This window comes from Adelges cooleyi, unplaced genomic scaffold, assembly GCF_023614345.1.
Source record: "Adelges cooleyi isolate 19-005CV unplaced genomic scaffold, UGA_ACOO_1.1 ACOO_flye_CR_arks_rails_tigmint_CR_PRNA_30, whole genome shotgun sequence".
In the NCBI taxonomy this organism is placed as follows: Eukaryota; Metazoa; Arthropoda; class Insecta; order Hemiptera; family Adelgidae; genus Adelges; species Adelges cooleyi.
This window is the reverse complement of record NW_026095971.1, coordinates 16,855,931-16,877,821: the sequence shown is the minus strand read 5'-3', so window position 1 is coordinate 16,877,821 and position 21,891 is coordinate 16,855,931. Positions and strand designations below refer to the sequence as shown.

General features: G+C 36.0%; 1 protein-coding gene across 1 annotated transcript in view; it reads left to right on the top strand.

The window, feature by feature from the left end:
- The window catches only part of LOC126838871 (PAS domain-containing protein cky-1), a 100,771-nt gene extending 83,253 nt beyond the window's left edge, over positions 1-17,518 (top strand). Inside the window, exons 7-10 of the mRNA XM_050573636.1 lie at positions 2,809-2,915; positions 3,261-3,417; positions 12,165-13,114; positions 16,937-17,518. Coding sequence (XP_050429593.1) covers positions 2,809-2,915; positions 3,261-3,417; positions 12,165-13,114; positions 16,937-16,959 — 1,237 coding nt within the window. The 3' untranslated portion in view covers positions 16,960-17,518. The remainder of the gene's footprint in view (positions 1-2,808; positions 2,916-3,260; positions 3,418-12,164; positions 13,115-16,936) is intronic.
- Positions 17,519-21,891: the final 4,373 nt, after the last annotated feature.

The following is a 21,891-nucleotide window of genomic DNA, read 5'->3' as shown; positions in this document are numbered from 1 at the left end:
CCGACTCCGGGGAGGAGAGGTTTGTTTTGGAGGGCGCCAATTATTAAAGAAGGGGGTCGACCCGAGCACACAAATCATCGGCACCGTATTTCGCCAATTATCTCGTTAAAAAACAATTATCGAAAATACCATATCCGGCATCGTGGTAATAATTAGAGACCGTAAACGCCAAGACGATGTGCGTGGACCGGTTGTCGGCCGCCTCCGCCGCCGGTCGGAACGAAAAGAACGAGATTATATTTTATTGCCTTCGCAACGAGTGTGTCATATTAAAAGACTACAGGCGACTGCGCGGACTTACAGGGGTGAACAGCTCTTAGGTGATTAATAGCGATTTTATACCCGGCCCGGTGTTCGTCGTCTGCTTCGTCTCACAGTTTTCTTATATACATCAACCATTTGTCGGGTATCCCCGTCGTGTGGGCGAGGTCGGCCGACGAAAACCAAAGCGATCCAGTCGGCAACAAGCTTTCGTCGCGCATCCACCTTGCATTAATCACGTCACTGCCGCACAAACAAATTATCATTATCGTTTTATACATTAAGAGCGCCGGTAATAAATATCGACTATACAGTATAGTCTAAAAACGTTTCTTACTCGGTCGGGATCTATTATATACCTAATCACTGGTATATTTTACAACTAGACAGCCTAGTTCCTATAGCAGCAATATCGAACACTGGAGTCGGGAAAATGACCAATCGTTCTTATCAAATATTTCTAGTTGATAACATTGAAATTACTCACTGGCAGTTAAGGGGCCTGCCGACTGTGATTTATTAAGGAGTATTGTATTGGCAACTTTTTACTAAAACTTTACATTTTTCTAATATTTGTAAACATATATATATAATTAACACAGGGAAGATGGGTCTATTTTTATATTAACATTTTTTTTTCTTCTATTATTTTTAAACTTCTATAGCCTTTAAAGGCTCTATTTTTGAACAAAGTATACCCTTGGCACTTTCATCATCCTGTGTTCACATGAAGTCCGATTTCCATTCTACAAAAAAGTAATCACCTCTTCTATTGTTAGTAGTATCGTCTACTTTTGCTTATTATTTGTTTTTATTTTAAAATAGTTTTTGTCAAACAAAAAATAAATTGTTTAGCTATTCTAAAATATTGGAAAATAATAATAGCTTAAATTCGGTACCACAAACCACAAAAGAGATGATGAGGTATTCAAAACTTTTTCCAGAATGGACATCGGGCTTCATGGGAATACAGAATGATGAAAATACCGAGGGCCCAATTTTATATAGTCGCAAATCCCCATGTATACGTTCATTGTAAAACTATGATACTATATTATATTAAGTCAACTGGTTTGAATTTAATAATTCTTAAGTTATTTTTTTACTTTATTATGATCATTTTTATATCATCCTACATCCTACATCATCAATAATCACAATGTACTCAAGGGGTCTTTTTTATAAGAAATGTAGGCCATTTTGGCAAATGAGGTAAGGGGTAGGAGCCTTTTTTGTGTACGGATCCATAAATTAATTTCCCTGCGGCTTACCCTATCTGTCACAGAATGGGGTCGTAGATATCACCGTCGATAAGCTATCAAATAACTGGACCGACAATAAATATCAGTTATTTAAATCAAACGTAGTGTACCTAGCGTTTGAATCGATCATAGTTGATCAAAATCCGATACAGTGTAAGATACTATGTTATCCGGTCCAATGTAAAACCAACACCGCAGTATACACAGCAAGAGTGTTATAATATTATGACTCGGGGCTATTGTGGCTTTTAAAGTATAACCTATATAGTCACTACGGGGGCTATGTTGTTTTCCGGCCGCGGTTGTTGCAGAACGATCGCCACAACACCCCCACCGCCCACGATCGCCCAAAAGTAATTACAACTGAAATATATGTCGGATACACGACTTTCTCGATTCGTAACGCGGTGAGAATGATTTAAATAAAAAATGAAATCTCGATATCGATCACAAACAACGCCTACAAGCCAACCAGTTTTTCCGTTCGTCCAACGCATACACAAATATGTACATAATATAATGAAAATAAAGTATGTCTAGTTCACATTATTTGTGCTAAGTACATAAACATTATTCAAAAATAGAATATGACTTCCACGTGTTTTATTTCTTGTCGACCCGTGTAAAACAATGCGAGTGAGTAAGACAGAATTTACAATAGATATACTCATTCTAGATATCCAGTATTATTATGTACCTATGAAATTTACATTATACCTAATCATAAAAGAAATGATAAAAAAAAATGTACTTACGTTTGACGATTAGAGTTTTATGGTTTCAAGACAATAAAACAAAGCCTAATTAATTCGCAGGACTCCGCCCGGAACAATTTTATGGTAGACATATGAATTACAATCTGAGAGGAAAAAAATACTACGTGGAATAAGGCATAAATAGTACCCTTAGGAGGGTAGGTTGACTTGTAAAAATAATCGAAAACGACCGATATAAGTGTCAAGTCTATAGTTGAATAAATACTCGCACAACTGGTATTAGAATTTAGATGTATATTATATTATTAAAGCGCAACAGTGCGTAAGACAACATTAAGGCGAAATTTAAATCTTTACTCCTTCAACAGCTGTGATGTATAGTTATCAGGGAAGTTCTAGTTGAATCTCCTTTCGTCAACGATGAAAAATGGGTGTCACCTTGGCGCGTTTTTTAATAAGTCATGAATTGATTTTTTTTTTACATTGTGTATTTTATTATAATATTTCGTACCGTATTTGCTCGCACTATTTAAATAACCTTGTCTCATTGAATTGCGTTTTATTTCCAGAGGAGAATTTCACTTGGGGTTTTCCCGCGTAGAGCTTCAAGGTGTTTCGTGGTACCAACTGCTACACTGGGAGTGCATGCGAGAGGCCCAGAGTAAACACAGGCTGAGTGAGTATACCATAACATCATACAGACATACATAACGTTATAACGTGGTCGGTACGCCCGTGATTAACTGCCCATGAGGCGTCCGCCCCGAAAACAATGAAAATATAATACTATAATATGTACCTAATATTAAAACAAAACGGTCGGGCCACCCGTGTGGTATATGAATAAGATACAAGTATAATATTTTGATCAAGTGCCGTACAACAATCGACTGGTACTGAAGGGAAAAACAAAACTTTTAAAATCAACTTATACGCCTATGGTTAATATGTGTGCGCTGTGTACACAAACAACAACATAATTATTACAATAATAATGTGTGTTTGTACTTATCGGTTGCAGTTACACAATCGGAACAAGACCGTTCTTGCATACTGTTGGCCAGGGTACAGAAAAGGGCCACAGGGGACTGGCTTTGGATACACTGCGTGTTGCAGGTCAAAGACAACATGGAAAACAGCCAACAGCCAGTCATCGTCAGCACAAATCAAGTACTTACGTAAGTACGAGACACATTGCAATTGCTAATTCACTATTATTGTTCTCTATCATACTGGCAAAAATACTATTGCCGGTTTTACATATCGTCGGCACGCGTCTACCATACAAATGTTCATATATTTGGCTCAAATATTTATAAAGTGTAACTTAAAAAAAAAACCAGCACATTAGAGTCGGGACATGTGAACACAGATCATGATGAGATCGGTATAGCCAATACAGACATGTAGGAATTATTATATCAGATAGTGATAACGTCACTATCAAACAAAACTCTTAGTTGCCGATCTGTACAGACGGTTGAATTAAAAAATATCGATAAAACCGTTGCAACATATTATGCTTAAAACGGTATTTCTTGTTAAGGGTCGATACGGTTGATCATATAATAACTATAATTTACTGCCGTCGTTACTCATGCACCGTAATAATTAAAATATTTTTCTGATACCTGTTTATTCATTCACACATAGCCTCTCGAAAATTCAGAACGGACAGTGTTATTTTACTCTTTTTTTTCTTCTTTAATAATAACAAAAAAAGTTTCACTACATATTTTTAAGAAAGTTGTAAATGTTTGATATATTAACCTCACTTTAGATCTACATTCAGTCTAATTTTCAGACCTTAAATCCCAAAACTATACTAGAAAAATTGAAATTATTTGTTTTGATTCAAATTACACTCGAATGGGATAAATGGTAACGATTTATGTTTTTATATACTTTTATCCGTCTGAAGATAATGAAAGTCTTCCATTTTGACTAGGTACTGTAACGCGCCTCTGAGATCATTAAATAGTTGGAATTACAGGATAATATGTTCGAATGGACGGTCATGGAAACAGCATGAACGTCACCTTGTGTATTATTTTAATAGTAAATACCTCAAATATGGTTTAAATGATAACAAAACTCGAGTTAAAATCAAACAAAAAATTTTTATTTTTTAATCCGATCCCGTTATTTTCGAGTAATAAAAGCATGAACCAAGTAAGTGCATCGACACTCATATACAAAGCTGTATTTAGATTAGGAAGGATGCCCTCGGTGGACGACCCGGCGTTAATTCAAACTGGAATGCATTGTTTGAATATACGGTTTTTCTTTTTTAATCGGAACCGGAATGAGCACATATTTATACATGCCTACATAGAACGTGTAATATTATTTATGTCCGAAGAGAAATCCAAAACCTTTTACCAATAAGCTTCGAAACACATAATATAAGTACAATGAGCGTACCAGATTCCCAGCAGTATGAGTGTATGTAATCCGTCAGTTATCAGTAGGTTATAACTTATAAGTATTGGGTTCGAGAGGCCGCGACTTATGTACCTATCTTAGTCTACGTCCATGACGTCGAGTTTTTATGATGAAATTGCATGCATTACATTGTATTGTACAATACTACTATAATTGTGGTGTACTATTGTGTTAACATTTAATGTTACTATGATCGCCACGGTTTACGATAATATTATCTGAAATTGTACTTATCACAGGTAAATTACGGAAGCAGGTTGTCAAAAAACATAATTTTTATATACGTACAATTGCCATTGGAAAACTGAAAAATTGCAACCTTTGTCAAATCAATGTATAGGGAACGGTTCCTCTGTGACATTACTCTATGGCCGGGCGTTAAAGTCCCTGTAGAGAGATAGAGAAGTTACCTATTGTGCACTTGGACCGAGACAAGATAAAAGACAATTCATACACGATAGCGGAATAAAGACGTATTTATAATAATAATATCCTATCGTGTGTAATTAATATCGTGTCTCGGAGACATTAACACGTTTTCATAACACGGCGAGTAGGTACGCGATAAAAATATACGATTTATTTCGTTAGAAGACAGAAAGAGTAGAAAAAAACATACACATATATATATATATATATATATTGTGTATGTAAGTATATAATATATGTTATTGACCGTCGTCCGGTTTACACGACCAACGTATCCCTGGTAACCGCAACCGCCGTCAAAGCTAAACCATTTTTCTGCCACGCACTCCGTGGCCCCCCCATACATACGGTATGTATTATATATAATATAATAATAAACACACTTGTCCCGAGACAAATGACAACGTTATAACAAGTCCGGGGCGTTTTGACAGGGGCACTAACGATCCCGGAGAATTTATTGAAACATGTATATAGTTGAAAGGGAAAAAAAACCGTTGCCCTCTGCAAAATGTCAGTATGTAGAGGTACGAGTGGAGGTGTTTAAATACGCTTGTCAGACTCCTTCTATATATACCAGTACTCATTATTATTATTACAACTACTACTATTATTATTATTATTACCATTATTGTTATTGCCGGTTCATTTGTCGATCGATTTGCCGTCCCGTAGGTCGTTTGAGGTTTTTTACGACAAAAAAAAAAGTTTAAAACGCTTACACGGCACAAATGGGAATAACAAAATAATAACAATGATTACGATCGAGGAAACCCGTGTTAATGGTCGATAATAAAGTTAACGAGCCGGATTAGGAGAAGAGTGCGTGGACAGGTCGGTGGGTAGACGGTGGTTAGGTTGGTCGGTTGATGCTGTTGTTGCTGTTGCCGGTGACAAATTACCTAGTGCTAACAACGGAAGCCAATGGAAATTACCGTTGTCGTGGGATACAAATAATAATAATAATATACAAAACGGTTGTCGCCGTTGCCGAATGTCCGAAAAGACCACATCGACAGACTAGGTACATAGTCATATCCGAGTAAAACAATTATAGGAAACCCACGCTGACCGAATGGGTGTCCCTATATAAAGACAGTATGCGCCGCTGTACTCACTAACTATAATATTATGTTTTTTTTTTTTTTTTTGAGACAAATCGGTTTGAATTGTTCGTTCTTCGACGTCGCATCCATCATTTTCCCATAGGAGAGACAAATCACAAAAGGTTAAGCAGCAATTATATTTTCCAAACGGCACGGGCAGTGCTTAGCTTTCTCCAATAGTTGATTTCTTTTACAGATTTATAAAAAAATAATATTTTTTCATAATTACTAATTTAACGCGTCCATCGTGTAGAGGGAAAAACTTACTACAAGTTGACTCTTCTATCTGTTATATATGTATATGCTAATAGGTAGTAAATAATGTCACTATTTACTATTAAAAATTTTCTTCACGTTACATTTTCTAGTTTAAAAATATGTAATTATGTAATTCGTTTTAAAAAAGACGCGTCTAAAAACTTAAAACTTTATAACGCTTTTGTCAAAAGTTACAAATAAAAGATTAGTTCGCTTGTAGACACATATACAACATTTAAAAAAAAATTATTATTACTAAAAACAAACAAATATGTTGTAAAACCACAATAAGTATTTTAAATTTTAAAAGGAGAATTCGGTAAAAAAAATGTACAGAAAATTAAAATGCGTCGTCCTAAACGAGTATTGTAAAATATTTTATCAAAAATAAAATTGTTTTAAACTATAAATGTTTTTTTTTAGCACTAATCCAGTTACTGGCTATTGACTAATGTATCCCGTAGGCGTGTTTATTACCGTGGCTTAAAGTGTACCTTAAGCGTAGTCGGTTGATGCGTGCAACGAAATAGCTAAACGTTTAATTTCATTCGGACTAATAGACCAGTTCCCGTTTTCCAATCAAAACCAATCAATCCGATTAATCGCGCAATTTTAATAGTCCAAAAGAACATTATGCGGTGCGATAAATATTAATTATACCTACAAACACTGTACATATTCTAATATCGCCGTCGTTTATATTATTATGTTAACGTACTTGGATTATTTTCTCATGGAACAGAACCCGTCCGACAAATTGATCCGATCCGCCGAATGATTCATGAAAATAATAATTAATCATTAAAAAAAAAAAAACACGGTAAAAAAAAATAATTTTACAATTAAAATTAGTATAAAAAAAATATATTAAATTTCCTTAAAACGGGTTTATATTATTTGGACATATTTTATTCGCTTGAATCAAGAATATGCAAAAAAAATATGCTTTATATGCTTTCATATTGTTATAACAACGTTTGTAAACTATTTGTGCTTCATGGCCGCAAGTAGCGGCGGAGTACGATTACGCGCGTTGTACCTTTTTGTGTATACGATTGCGCGCGGTGCCGGAATAACAAAGAACATGGTTTTGACCCTTCAAAGGCGTACGATTGCGCGTGAAACTGGATGCGACGTTGCCGCTAATGGTTACATAGATAAATAATTAAAAAAATATCGTTAAAAAAGTTAAGTTTAATTTAAATTTGACTTAACCTGTGACCTCCTCCTAGACTGTAGCCTGCAAACCTAGGATATTTTTAGTTAGCGGAGCGAAGCGACGGCACCGAGCGAGCGAAGCGAGCGAGTGCCAAAACACTCAGTGACCTGCCGTAGAATATGTCAGCTGTTGGGCCAATTTGTTATCACATGTGTCAGAGAGCCAATCAGAACTCGCGATTTTCTACAGGTCCTCTAACAATGTATGGTATGCTTATATGCGTACAGAACGCCACAATTCGTATGGATATTAATACGTATATATGTATTTGGCAACGTTGCATAGAAGTACAAATAATATAGCGCGCGCAATCGTACGCCTAAAAAGGTACCGCCGATAAGGACCGCGCGCAATCGTATTGCGCCCGCAAGTAGATACCTGCACTTACCTACAGTATCGCTTATTGATCAGGCTACATATACATCGGTTAAAAATATAATAATTATTATCTAAATAACAAAGGCCACCAGAAAGTTACAGAAGGAAACGGGAAACCATTACACCATAAATCCCCTTCCCCAGGATACGACTCTTGTTAAAACAACAGTTGTCACAGCGACCCGTAAAGTCATAAATAAAAAATAAAAATAACAAAATGCTAAACATAATACATTTTTGAGTTGAATAACAAAATAAGTATAACATCTTCTATGGAAAATAACAAGTTTTGGCACTTAAAAATCTCTTAAAATATAAGAGTAATAATTATAACATATTTCAATTAGTATGTATATAATAACATTATATTATCTTTGGCACCGTCATTAATGATTTTCTATAACGGTAAGAAAACTTACGTACAAACGCGTTTGTAATCAATTTCGTTTGGGATTTAATCGAATTCATCAATAAGCCGTAAAAAAAAAAACGATTTATTTCTAATTAATTTTAATAAACCTAACTTTGGCTTACTCAATCTCCTTCATAACCTTACAAAACTGATACAAAAATTTGTTTTAAAAGAACGAAAATCAATATTCTTATACGAAAAATGTTTTATCTCTGGAAATTCTGTTACAAACAGAATTGAATCAAGTTATTTAATAGTTTGTACATAAAAGTTACCTGTGACAATTACCTTTTGGCCTAGTTTAGTCATGTGCTTCTGCGCGCTCCCTGGCTATAGTATACAATGGTCGATGCGGTGGTGTATAATAAACGTCATACACACAACCGAGGTCGTTAATACGGTCACCGCGCGCCGCAGCATCGTGGTAAAAATATATTATAACAAACACCTCCTCCTTTTTTTTTCTCCACTAAAACGAGCCAAGGCGATAATTATTATTATTATAAGTGTATATAATCCGGTATTATTATTATAATTTAAAGCGTACCGCATCGTCACCTCCGCCCGCACCGTGGCCCAGCTCTGTCGATGACCATAATTCACCGGTTAAGTTCTTGTGCACACCGATGGACCGAACCGATAACAGCGTTCCACACTATGAGGAAAAACGCGCGTGCCCGTGTCAGATATACACCATAATATTATAAGCTCCGCTATGGTTCCCACATGATCCCGTATCGTATCCCGATCCTGTATAGAGCACACCCATATAGATATAGCGGCTGGCTGTTAATTGCGACAATATTGGGAGGAGTTATCTATAGTAACCGGTGCGGCGGTTATAATTACCACCGGCGACCTCGACAGCTGCGGTCAAGTATAATACTAAATTATAAAATACAATCTATATCTATATGTATAGGAAATGATCGAAATCGCATTTTTCGCGATCCGATGAAATACCACGTTCAGCACCTCCCCCGGAGGCTTAAGTTCATATACATTCCAGTAGGAACAGGACGGGGCAGCTATAGCCGACCGGTGCGATATTACATACTTATAATATACGTTTAAAAACAACTGATAGATGTAATATATTATATAATCGCCATAGAGTGTACATAAGCCCAGACTAGTGTATTTACCGTACGATTATAAAGTGGTGTACCGGCTTCAGTGCACACGACAGAGGACTTATTATTATTAATATGATAGATACTAGATAATTATAAAACCTTTTTTTATAATGTTTTTTTTTTTTGATCCGTTTGTGTTATATGTTGATACCTACGGTTTTTTTTAAATGTATTAAAAATTAACCCCCTCTCGTTTTAGCATACTTTGTATCAAGTGCATGTACTGTATGAGTATAACAATTTTTAGAACAATAAAAAATATCAAGGATTTTAATTCACATACCAACAACACAGATTATAACTCAGTCGCTGGTTCTCACGGATTATACCAGTGTTTATATCAGCTATTCTATATTGAACGAACCGTGTTGGAAATTATTTGACTATATTATCATTCTATTACTATTATTTCGTCGATAAACTCGACCCCGAGGACATCGGCGGCGGCGGCGGTGTTACACGGCTAAATCGAATTCAGAGTAATATAGTATTATAAGTATAGACTTGGTGCACCAAACGATTATGTACATTTTTATAAAACATAACGCCCGTGTAGTATACCGCGGTAGTCGGGGCAAAATATATTTTTTTATTATTAAAAAAAATAATAATAATCCCGTGAATGATCGGTTATGTAACGAGTCAATACTTAGGCAGACAAATGATTGGCGGTCAAGCTCGTGTGTCATCGACGAGACTAGATTACAATGAAATGTTCAGCCACTTTCTAAAGTAAAACTATAAGTATTGTTATTAGGCCTGTAATTAGCGACAACCCCCATCAATTGGAAATGTGTGTACAATATTCTTAGTGCGGTGCACAACTATTGCCAAAGTACTGTTTAGAAATTTGGTTACGGTATAGCTAACTGACTTATTGTATAGGTTTAGTGGCTAACGTTGTTCCAGACCGGGTTGCTGGCTGCGGATCATTCCACAACCGGGCGTAGATCCTAAAGGACTTTTTTTTTATATTGGGGTACTTTTAGACTCCGTCCCAAAACGATTTCGGTGCTATTCGACTTGCGAGTACGGTGACTGGAGACTAAGAGAGAATTGGAAAGGCACCGACACCGTACCTGGCAATTACCGAGTGGATCGTCTCATTTAGGCCGACACGACCGTCTTAACTTCCGAAATCGTCCACGGTCGTGATCGAGTTTCTCGGAGGCGATTTTCAGAGGTTAAAAAATACCTATTTTTTTTTTTACAAATTCCGCCTAACGCATAACCCGTGCGGTTCTTCCCCGTGACCTTTATGGTCGTTTTCTCGGTGCAATATGCGATGCGCCGGATCACCGTTATAGAACCGCGGAAGACGTGTCGGCCGTCGCTGTTGTTGTTATTATGAAGACCGGTGCGGTGTGGGTGGTACTCTGCCACATAATGCACGATCTCGGAATTATGACATTGGAAATATGGTATAATAATACGAATTTTTATATCAAAATATATAAATATATGTATCATAATAACCGATTTAGAACGCAAGCGCGCCTCGGGTATATTATAATCCAACACCGCGGAATCTCTTCGTTGTTTAATTACTACTCTGAGGGCGTCATTACGGAACGACCATCTATCAGTGCTCGAGGTGCAAGGGGGAAAAACAAAATAATCCTATTCTGTTTATGGTAAAAAAAAAAACATTGTGGAACGAGATTCTCATCAAAATTCAAAAACTTTGACATTTATATGACGTGTATCTGTGCGGTCAACTATTATAATATTTTCGTGTAATGCTAAATGTTTAAAAAAAAAAAAACTTTCCATATAATGTTCGACCGTATTATTATACCTAATTTTCGAGGTCTTTGTCAAAAACGGTGTTGCAAAAGATTACGATTTTGTCTCCTAACCTTAGCCACGACGTACAATCATTATAGAAATTCACCTGTCACGATAGGAATTATTAGGATGGCTGACCAAGATAAGACGGAATTGTCGATGCGATTCGGTCGGCTGTCAATTAATTATTACCGGGGACCCGACTCGAGTTTGTAGAGCCGGTATTTACATTTAATTACCTGGTAGATAATACGATTCGATGAAAGCTTAATTATGTAAATGCATGAGTCCACGTTGAACGCAACGATCCAACACAAATAATATCAACGTGCGACAAGGTCAACAATGTAACTACCGCGCACATTTTCAATAGTAATATTATCGTCCGGTTGAATATTATTGAGCCAACAGCTTCCAATGTAAATGATGTAGCCAATGCTCGTCCGTCGCACAGTAATGTGACCCCCACCTAGGTCGACGATTGAACGCATATAGCTTAATTACACAAGCATCTAAGGTCCGCCAAAATAGTGGCTTAATGGAGTTCTTAAACTCGCCAAATACCATGAAAACTCATTAGGTTAAGACTTGAGTTCTTGTGTTGTGGACGCACTGTGTAAATGCGCGTTCGGCAAACCTCGATAGTTGTTAAATGACCAAAACTGGTTTCGTTCAATATCATATTATATTATGTATGTTACCAATGTTAGCTTTTAACAATAATGTTTGCCTTTTTTTTGTTGTGTACATACAGGGACCAAGAAGCGGCCGTGATGAGAGCCAACAGTTGGCTTTACCACTACTACATGGTGCAGAGTAAACTTCAGTACGGTATGCAGTTCGAAGCACAAACTTCCCCCCGAGTGCCGTCCGTCGGCCCCCCTGTGGCAGCGACCACGGCGAGCACTTCTTCGGACATCGCTTACGCTTACCAGCAGTCGCCGGCGCAGCACAGGTCGCAACAGCTACAGCACGTACAGGACACTTCGCAATACCCGACGGAGCAGCAGCAACCGCAGCACTTCCACCAAATGCCCGACGGGTACTTCCGGTATGCCGCTGGCCGGCACAAGCTGGAACCGGAACCCGTCGACTATTCGCTCCATTCGCCGGATCAAACGCCGCCGCCGTTGACGATGAAAACGGAGGAGTCCGCCGACTCACCGGTGTCACCGATGGGCGCCGAGACGGGCGGGTGCACGGCCACCGCGTTGGCTCTGCCGTCGGCCACGTCTCTGGGCCGGTCCCGGGCGCTCGTCAAGGCCGCCATGGACCCGGGCGATATGATGATGGACACGTGGAATCCCAGCCCGCCGTGGTCGGACTGCTGTTCGGGCACCCAAAAAGTACCGGACGTGGACATGCTCGGGAGTGGAGGCGGCTACTGCGGTCAGCCGACTCCTCCGACGCCCGGCAGCGGTGGTTCGTACCACATGCCGGCCACCCACCAACACACCCCGGCCACGGCGTCGCAGCCGGCCACGTTCACGTTCGACTGGCCTGGCGAACAGTACGTGCCTAACGTACATGAAGTTCTTGTCGAGCCGCCACCACCACACTACATCGTGCCGTTCCCACCGTGGCCGCAGACGACCGATCACCACAGGTTGTTCCCGTTACAACCGCCGCCGCCTGGATCCTTAAACCGTCCATCGCTCATCGTCCGACTCGACCAAGACGCCACTGCCGATACGTCGATTCAAGGTAAATAGATATAGCACAGAGTAGAATAAATCAGAGAGGACACTCAACGTAGACAATGATTTTCGGATGGAGGCCGCCATCTTCTCATTTATCCTAAAATTATATCTATACACAACTAATGTATAGAAAATACAACATTATATTGATGGAGAAATGAGAAGATAGCCGCCACATTTTTTATTGATAAGTATATCCTCCCTGTTTAATGTTGACAGTGTTAAAACACTGTATATAACACTTATATCGAATAAAACTCTTATAGACTTTACATACATTAGGTGTTTTTTGATACGTTCAAATGTAAAGTTGTTAGTTGGTCAGATTTAATTTATCATGGTTTATACAAACTTAAATGATACAAATCATAAAGAGAAAAATTAAATGATTCATTAGATCTCGTTTAACGATGACAAAACGCAGAGCTACATATATTATAATGGGACAGTTTCGATATCGCGTTTGTACAAGTTAAGTAATAATTATAATTATTTGTAGTTTCTCGACGGTGACCTAATGATCCCGGAGACACCGTGCACAGGTACTATAATATGACATGTACATGTAAAACGTACATTATTTTTACCACATTTTATTTCGCGGGTGTAAATGATATCTAGAACGGCTTTTTTTTTTTAAATTACATTATCGCGTTGAGTTTTTTTTATTTATAACGCGTTACATATAGGTAACATACGTTGGATCGCAATTCAAATCCTATCGCACGACTCTGGTATGCGGTTATTGCGTTTTAATGCAAATGAAACGTACCTTTTCACGGATACTAAACAGCGATCATACAACCATGAGGCAAAAACTGGGATAAAAAATATACTCTAAACCTAGAGAAAAAAGTGATTCACATGGAAATTGACAGCAAAAAAAAAAAATATATTACCTTATAGTTGATATGAAAAATAAAAGTGTCATAGGGCACTCTCTGACAATATAAACTGTTCCAAATCAACCTTAAAGTCCTAATTTGTTCTGCTTTTTTATGCTGATAATTTCCACGTTTATCACTTTTTCATTAAGTCTTAATAAGGTTATAGCTTAATCAATAATGGCTCTAGCAAAAACTGTCATCGCCGATCATAACATAACCTAAATACCGACTATTTCATTCTTGTTTTTTTATTATTATACCCGCTGTCACAACAAGTAAAGTGTTCGAAATGTAAAATCTATAGTTGTGAGGGGAGGAGGATGAGCTTAGAAGTTTCCTCGTCAAAAAACAAAATTTTAAAAACCTTGAAATCAAAACGGGTTTTTTGTTGTTTTTTAAACGTCCTTTGCGGTCCGGAACGGCCACAAGATCTCGTCCGGATAAATCTCTATCCGGTCAATGCCGACAAACACCGCGAGTCCCGCCTGAGTTTTGTACTTACAATATAAATCTTTACACGCGCTGGGCGTGCTCCGGTTTTCAATTAAAACGTTACGACGTGAAAACGCGGCTTTTGTTTTATTTTATTATTATTATAAATGTTGTATGTTTTTTTTCTACCCAAACTTTGCTGCCGGAACTCTACCCAAAACGGTAAATATAATAAAGACGATGATAATAATAACGGTCAACCGCGTCCAGTGTTGTACCGTTGTGTGTTAAAAAGAACCAAAAAAAAAAATCATAATTAGGTAATATACAATTATAATAATATATTAATAAGCGCGAACCGCCGGGGACTATTCACACAAAAACCGCGACCGTAAAAAAATAATAATAAGAATAATATTCTCGTACTAAAAAAATGAAAAACTACATATTCGGAAATTCCACGCAACTCGTCATCGCCTTAAATTGAATATTTTTTTTCTGTACTCTTGTGACGTTACTTTTCCTCTAAAATACACCGAGTGGCTTTCGGATAGACAAAAAAAGTAAAATAAATATAATGGTGACTTTTCGCCACAGCCTATGGCGCCACCACACGGTTACACCGTATCATTATACCATTGCGCGTTATCTCCTCCAAGGCGTCTTCCGACGTGTCTGTAGCGCACATAGTACAACGTTATTATTTTAAGGTTTTTTTTTTCCGTGAGATTGAGGAGGGGTGGTGGATTTTTTAATGTCGGGGGTCTTCTCGGACAACGAGACCGACCGAAAGAGAGAGAAAGAGATAGGCCGGATGCCGAGCTCTGGTAAAACGTGGGAAATACACACTATAGCCGTAGTGAGTAAACTAGCAGTAGTTGTAGATGTTGGATATACATATTGTATAGGCGATCAGTGTGTGGTACGTTGGACCGGGGGAATATGCCTAATAATATAATATTATACATATGTAAATTAACGTGAAATCCGTATTGCCTATACCTATATTTATGCGGACTGTGCGGTAGTTGTGCAGTTGCTCATAGCGATGGTGGCAATTACGATTGTGATGATTGGTTGTTTGACAAATAATACACGGTTATTGGCCGTGTGTCTGTATCTGGAACGTAGGTATATGCGTTATTGATCGGTTATTATTATAATATTATCGTGTGTTACCGGTATACGTCCACGGCAAAGCCATGATTATACTGGCGAGGACCATAATAATAATATTATTTGCGTCCAAATAAAAAATATAAAACAAACAACGGCGCGCGTCGGCCGATCCGCCGGTTGTTGCGGGTGGTATTTTAGAAAGTGCATATGAGCTAGGAAATAAAAAATAATAGTAATTATACTAACAATCACCGTAGACAGAAATCAGAAAAAAAAGTCCCAAAGGTACCATAGAGTAAAAATATACATAGCTGTAACATCATAATATAATGGTCCTGTACTCGGTAACAAAGTAAGCAAGATGGCAAGCGACAGTGTGACCACTTTAAATAAAAGTCAATACTTTATTTGTAAGTAGTTAAACTCTGCATAATCCTTATCAACTATACAGATCATTTGTACATAATTTCAAATTTCATATGATAATATTATTATAACTGATGAGTCATTTGATTTTTATCACGTTGTAGTAGCACACATAAGATAAAACACGATGGTACGCTTCGGCATTTACTGATAACTAGATTCCTCCTGAGACTACTTGTGACCACATAAGAGGAATGAAATTATTGTCGAAAATATTTTACCATAATATGTTATCAAATAATTTGTATACTACATCGGTGATAACAATCAATAAATTTAGTGATGCGTAGTTGTGGAACAATTATAATATATCATAAAAAAATAGATTTCTATCAGCGGTAACCCGCATTTGAGAAGAGTTTTGGTTTGTTTACATTTAAGGAAATTAAACTGATTGAATAGGATGTGCATTAGCTGGTTTATCTAATCTATGGTAGTAGTAGTGAAGCAAATTAATATTATGTACCAGAGAAATGTAATTTTATCGTTCTGGTCACACTGCAGCTCACCTTTTCGCTTACTTCATAATATTTTGCTTATTGCAATCTCCTGAAAGATATACTCATCGCATCGTAACGCCGGACAGAAATCATTAACGATTTTTTTTTGTAATATGTTATAAAAAAACATACTTTTTAAACTTTATTTTAAACAAATAATAAAGCCAGTTTCCCAAACTGTGGGTTGCCGGATGAAACAGCATACTACTTCAATCATAATAAATCATACAATAAATAAAACAAAATAGAATAAAACGCATAAACCCTACTCCCTAGTGATTAAATATAAAAAAAAAAATGATGGTGTTAGTTAAACGTTGAAATCTTAAAGCGTTAGTAACAGTTATTCTGTAATTGGTGTACAACAGATTTAGTCTTTAAAACCCGTTTCAGATGTATCAAAATAATAAAAATATTATACAACGAGGCGCTAATGTATTATTTTTGTATTTTATTTTGCAGACCGTCGGGAAAGTGATATGTGAGCTTCGTCGTTTCTCATCTCAATCATACATACAATGTAAGAAGTGCAATTTTCCAGGAATCCAAAGCGAAAAATATGTAAATAATAGTTTTTTTTTTTAATAGATAACTAAAATTCATATAATCGGACCATTTGAAATTAATTAATAATCATAATGTTATAGTGTATTCACTCTGAACCGTTGACCATTTTTTATGTGTTAATATTATTTTTATAATCTTTAAGTAGGTTAAAGTTAAGTACCCCATACACTCGAATATGCTTATTATGTTAAGAAATCGTTTTAGTATAATTTTATAACCACCAAGCTACGCCTGTGATCTCTGTTTTAGACGATTTTTTTTATATAGGAATAGCCTTACGTTGTAAAATATTTTTTTTTAAGTTTTCTATTATTTTATTATATAGCACACTATAATATATGTAACGGATTTCAGTCTATTATTCTTGTTTTTATTTGTATTATTTTAGTTATTATTTAATTTGTTGGTTTTTAGTTCTTTATTAGAATAATTCGATGTACATAATATATTTAATACATTTATCTTTTTTTTTTATTATTCGATTATTTATTTTTATTAAATGCTTTTATTTTATGTATTATATAATTTGGCTGGCAGAGTGCAATACATATTTTGTGTTAAGCCATGTTATAACGTTGTTATTACAATTAAGGTTATTACACATTGTACAGTATAAATAAATTAAAATAAAACAAAGAAATTGATTCACAAAAATAAAAACCGTTGTTGTCGCTATCTATTTTATGTGATTTACCTTTATGACGCATTTTCATGGTGCCCCTCAAAAGTATAATATTATTATCTCGGTGATTAGGAAAAAAAAATATTCGATTGAGTTTTAGAACGGTTACCTATAAGAAGGATAATGCGCTTGCGAGAGGTACAATATTAGGTAAACGAATATGTCTAGATGTTTTAATCGTACAGAAAACAATAAGAGAAAAAACATAAAATAATAAAAACAACTTTTATTTTTTCTTTAGGACCCGATAAGGGTACCGTTAATTACCCACAAAAATAACGCACGTGTTTGAGAGTAAAACTACTAAAATGTGGTTTGAAGGTTTTTCACTGACATTTAAACGAAGAAGGTGTTTTTAGTTATTTATGTAGAACGTGAAAAATGAATTTTAAACCGCGCAACTATAACGCACAACGTTTTACGGAATGTGCATTATAATAATAACCGCAAAATGTTCAATAAATAAAAAATAACGCTCAAACATTCGGCATTACATAACATTAATCCCATTCCAAAAATGTTGAAACAACTTTCTTTAGTCAATTATTCATTTCAGTTATTTGTCCGGAGCCATATTGATTTCGTGTTAAATATACTTTTAAGGTGTCTTATACAATTTGATTGTAGTGCTTGTAACACACAAGTCAGACACTATAACTGCAATAGAGAGAGTTGTGCAGATTATGAGTTGTCGCTATATAAGTTTAAATACATTGCCTACACACAGTGGACAGTAGCAAATTAAAAAGAAGAAGATACGCGTTTAGCTGTGTTTGTTCAGAATTTCTTAAACACATATAGTTTTCTTAATTACGTCTTCTTCCTTAATATTGCAAAGAAAAAATAAACAACAATAAATTTGATAATTTTTTAATTTACGAATTTTATTTTATTATTTTTATTTAAATGGCTAGCGGATACATGTTTATTGGTAAAAAAGAAGCCCAGAGCAGTGGGGACAGAGCATATTGGTAATGGAGCGGTCACAAGTCTTAAAGAATTATTATTACAACTGATACTACTGTAACTGTAATTAAACTACTTCAAGTAAACGAAATTGTAAATGATAAAAAGTATATTATGTATAAAAAATTGTATTACCCACCAATACATGCGTTTCTAATAATTAATTTTATGAGTTTCTTCGATAAAAAAGCATGACTACTGTAGATGTTATATTTTTGGTTTGTTTAATTTCCGAATTGAGAATATTCACCAGTATTTTAATGTAATAATCTTAGCGTGTGCCTGGCAATTATGACTATTTTATTATTAACCAGTTAGCTAGTTTATAGTTGGCTTTACATATTTTTATTGTTTTTTTATCAAGTAAAAAAAAAAAAAAAATTACAACAATATAAAATAAAAATTGACGTCATGTTTCCTTTGTCGAACGCTCACGATTGCAAAAGTTATTTATGGGCTGCGTTCGTGTATTTTTCAAGTAAACGCCATAAAAATGAAATGCGAAGGGGCTAGCTAAGTGTCTTTAGTTTTTTAAATAAAAAAAATGTATACGTGTATGAAATAATATAATATTTATATTTATATATCATAATAGTAAACCATAGTACAGGCGTGCCGTGCACACACACGGAAGCTAAGACGCTTTCTTACCGTGTATAGGTACACAAATGTAGGTATACATAATAATAAAGGAAAGGACTGGAAAGAAAATATCACGAAGCTCTGGTACCAACGCATATGATCCTCTTACCTGTCCGAGTTGCGGCGGCTACCGGCTGCAGATAGACGTCATCGTGACCAGACAACATCACGGTTGGCTTCTACATGATCCCATAATACACTTGGTGAAAACAAACAAACAATAATATAAGAAAACTGCGAGCATTAGCATAATGCCATTTGTTTTCCGTCAAAGTCCAATAGGAAAATCTACTCCCAGAGGATATTTCCACCACGTTCCCCGTAAAGAAAACATTACCGGCCGAATGCCTTAGGTACGCCATAATAGTATTATGCCCATTGCTTAGGTATACATATTTTTCCGTTTCTGATCGTTCCACAGCTGTTTCTGCGCCTGAGGTCGCGGTCGGAATTTCACGACTATTCCGTTTACATTTGAATAAATTATACCGCGCTATGTGCTTGCGGTGAAATTGGATATTTCAAATGTCAAATTTGAAACATAAATACATATTTCAGTTGCCAATGGTCCCTGCTGAAAAAACCTTTTTTGTACCGGTGTTACTATTGTACAGTAAATTGGTATTGTCAGCCTGTTAAAAGTGTCAATATTTTTTGAAATTTCGTACACCATAAACTATCTTATAATATTTAAAAAAAATAACATTACATATTATAATATTAACTATGACGGAGAGCGAGTGGTTGAGTGTTTAGCGCTCACTGTAGCCGGTTAGGTTTTTCGAGCCAGAAATCGTTAGGTAAGAACTTAGACTTGGAGGGTGGAGCTTTGACTACCCTATTTGTAAAAATTAGAAATAAATATTAAATACTATACGACGCCAGTCTCGTTTATATCTGTAAAGGCAACACCAACATGTAGACTATAGAGAATACAAAAATATATTATAATCTTCAACGTGTTTTATACCGTGAAGTACTTGGCACATACACAGCCCATATATCCTATTTACCTCAACCGGCGATGGCGCGGATGCTCAGGAGTTTGTTTTGTTCTCATTTCAGAGTCTGATATTCTAATTTCCATCTCCCACGACTCTCGAGAGCCGCCACTACACAGGTGACACTGACCTCTTAAGCACTGCTACAACGCACACACACACACAGTTACTATGGCTCTTTTCGTAACTGCGTGTGTCTCCATACACATGTATCTTTGTACATATATAAGTACGATTTCTTCGCATAAATACACCTATATATCCACTCTGTTGGTGGCCAATTGCACACGCCACTGTATAGTCTGCGGGAGCGTCTCGAGGGAAAGACGGAGAAAGCGTGAACAGAGAAGAAACTAGATTACTGACCTTAGATAATATTATGGGCAACGGCGGCAGCAGCAGAAGTTACTTTATAGGCGGTCAGGAGACACTACCGACTGTGAGGCGTGTGCAAAACACAAAGTAAGTTGACAAAAAATAACAAAATGTATATATATTTATAGTATATACATTATACAGTGAGCGTCGCGCTAATCTGGTTTATTTGATCAGCCACTTATTGTAAACCGCTTGTCTTTATACCGAAAAGCTTTCGTTACTACAATGGATACCAGTTAAAGTGTGTTCACGGTTTAAACGATCAGCAGCACGTTATAAACAAGTGACCATTATCAGTGTCATACTCCTTGGGTTTACTAATAAAGACATTTTTAGGTGTGGTAAATGTAGACACAATTTTCATTGTATATAATAAACATTTTTTTTAATTTTGACTGAAAACTTTTTATCATAATAGATGTTACTCGCTTATCCGGAAGAAAAATGGTTAAAAAATTGACTATTTTGTAGTTTTCAGGAGAAAGGATTAAACAAGTATGTGTCGTTTTAATACAATAAACGTTAAACTGCATGAATTTTTTTTTTAACCATATGCTATAAATGTACTTAATACTACTAAAAAAATTAAACAACATTTTTTTTTAGTTTTGGTTTTATGGAAAACGCTAATTAAAGAATTTGGAACATTATGGAACATTGTGCATACAAAGATGTATAGCATGAGCAGATATAAACAATATATACAATTGTTCCATATATGGAACATTATGCAGGGAAGGGTTAAATAAAGACTACCACACGCACTTTATACTCACTCGGCCGACATATATGTGGCCTGACAAATTTAAATCCATTTTTAAGTGGTCATGGTTTCGGTTGATTTCACGTGAAATATAAGTTAACATCATAAAAGACTCAAGTACAGTTATTTGTACATATTTCTTAAAATTGGAGAAAAAATAATGAAATTAAATACAATATAGCGAAACTAATGAATAAAATAAAAACGATAATGACAATTTACAATTAGACATACATTATAGAAAATAAATAGTTGAATATTGACTTTGTATATAGCAGGTAGACTACCAAGGAAAAAAATCCAATTTGGATGTATTGCCTTGTTTAAGTATTCTGTCGAATGGATTATTTTGACCATACTTCGTGCAGTAAGATTTAAGATTAGCTCGAATATGAGCCTGAATTATATTAGGGCACAC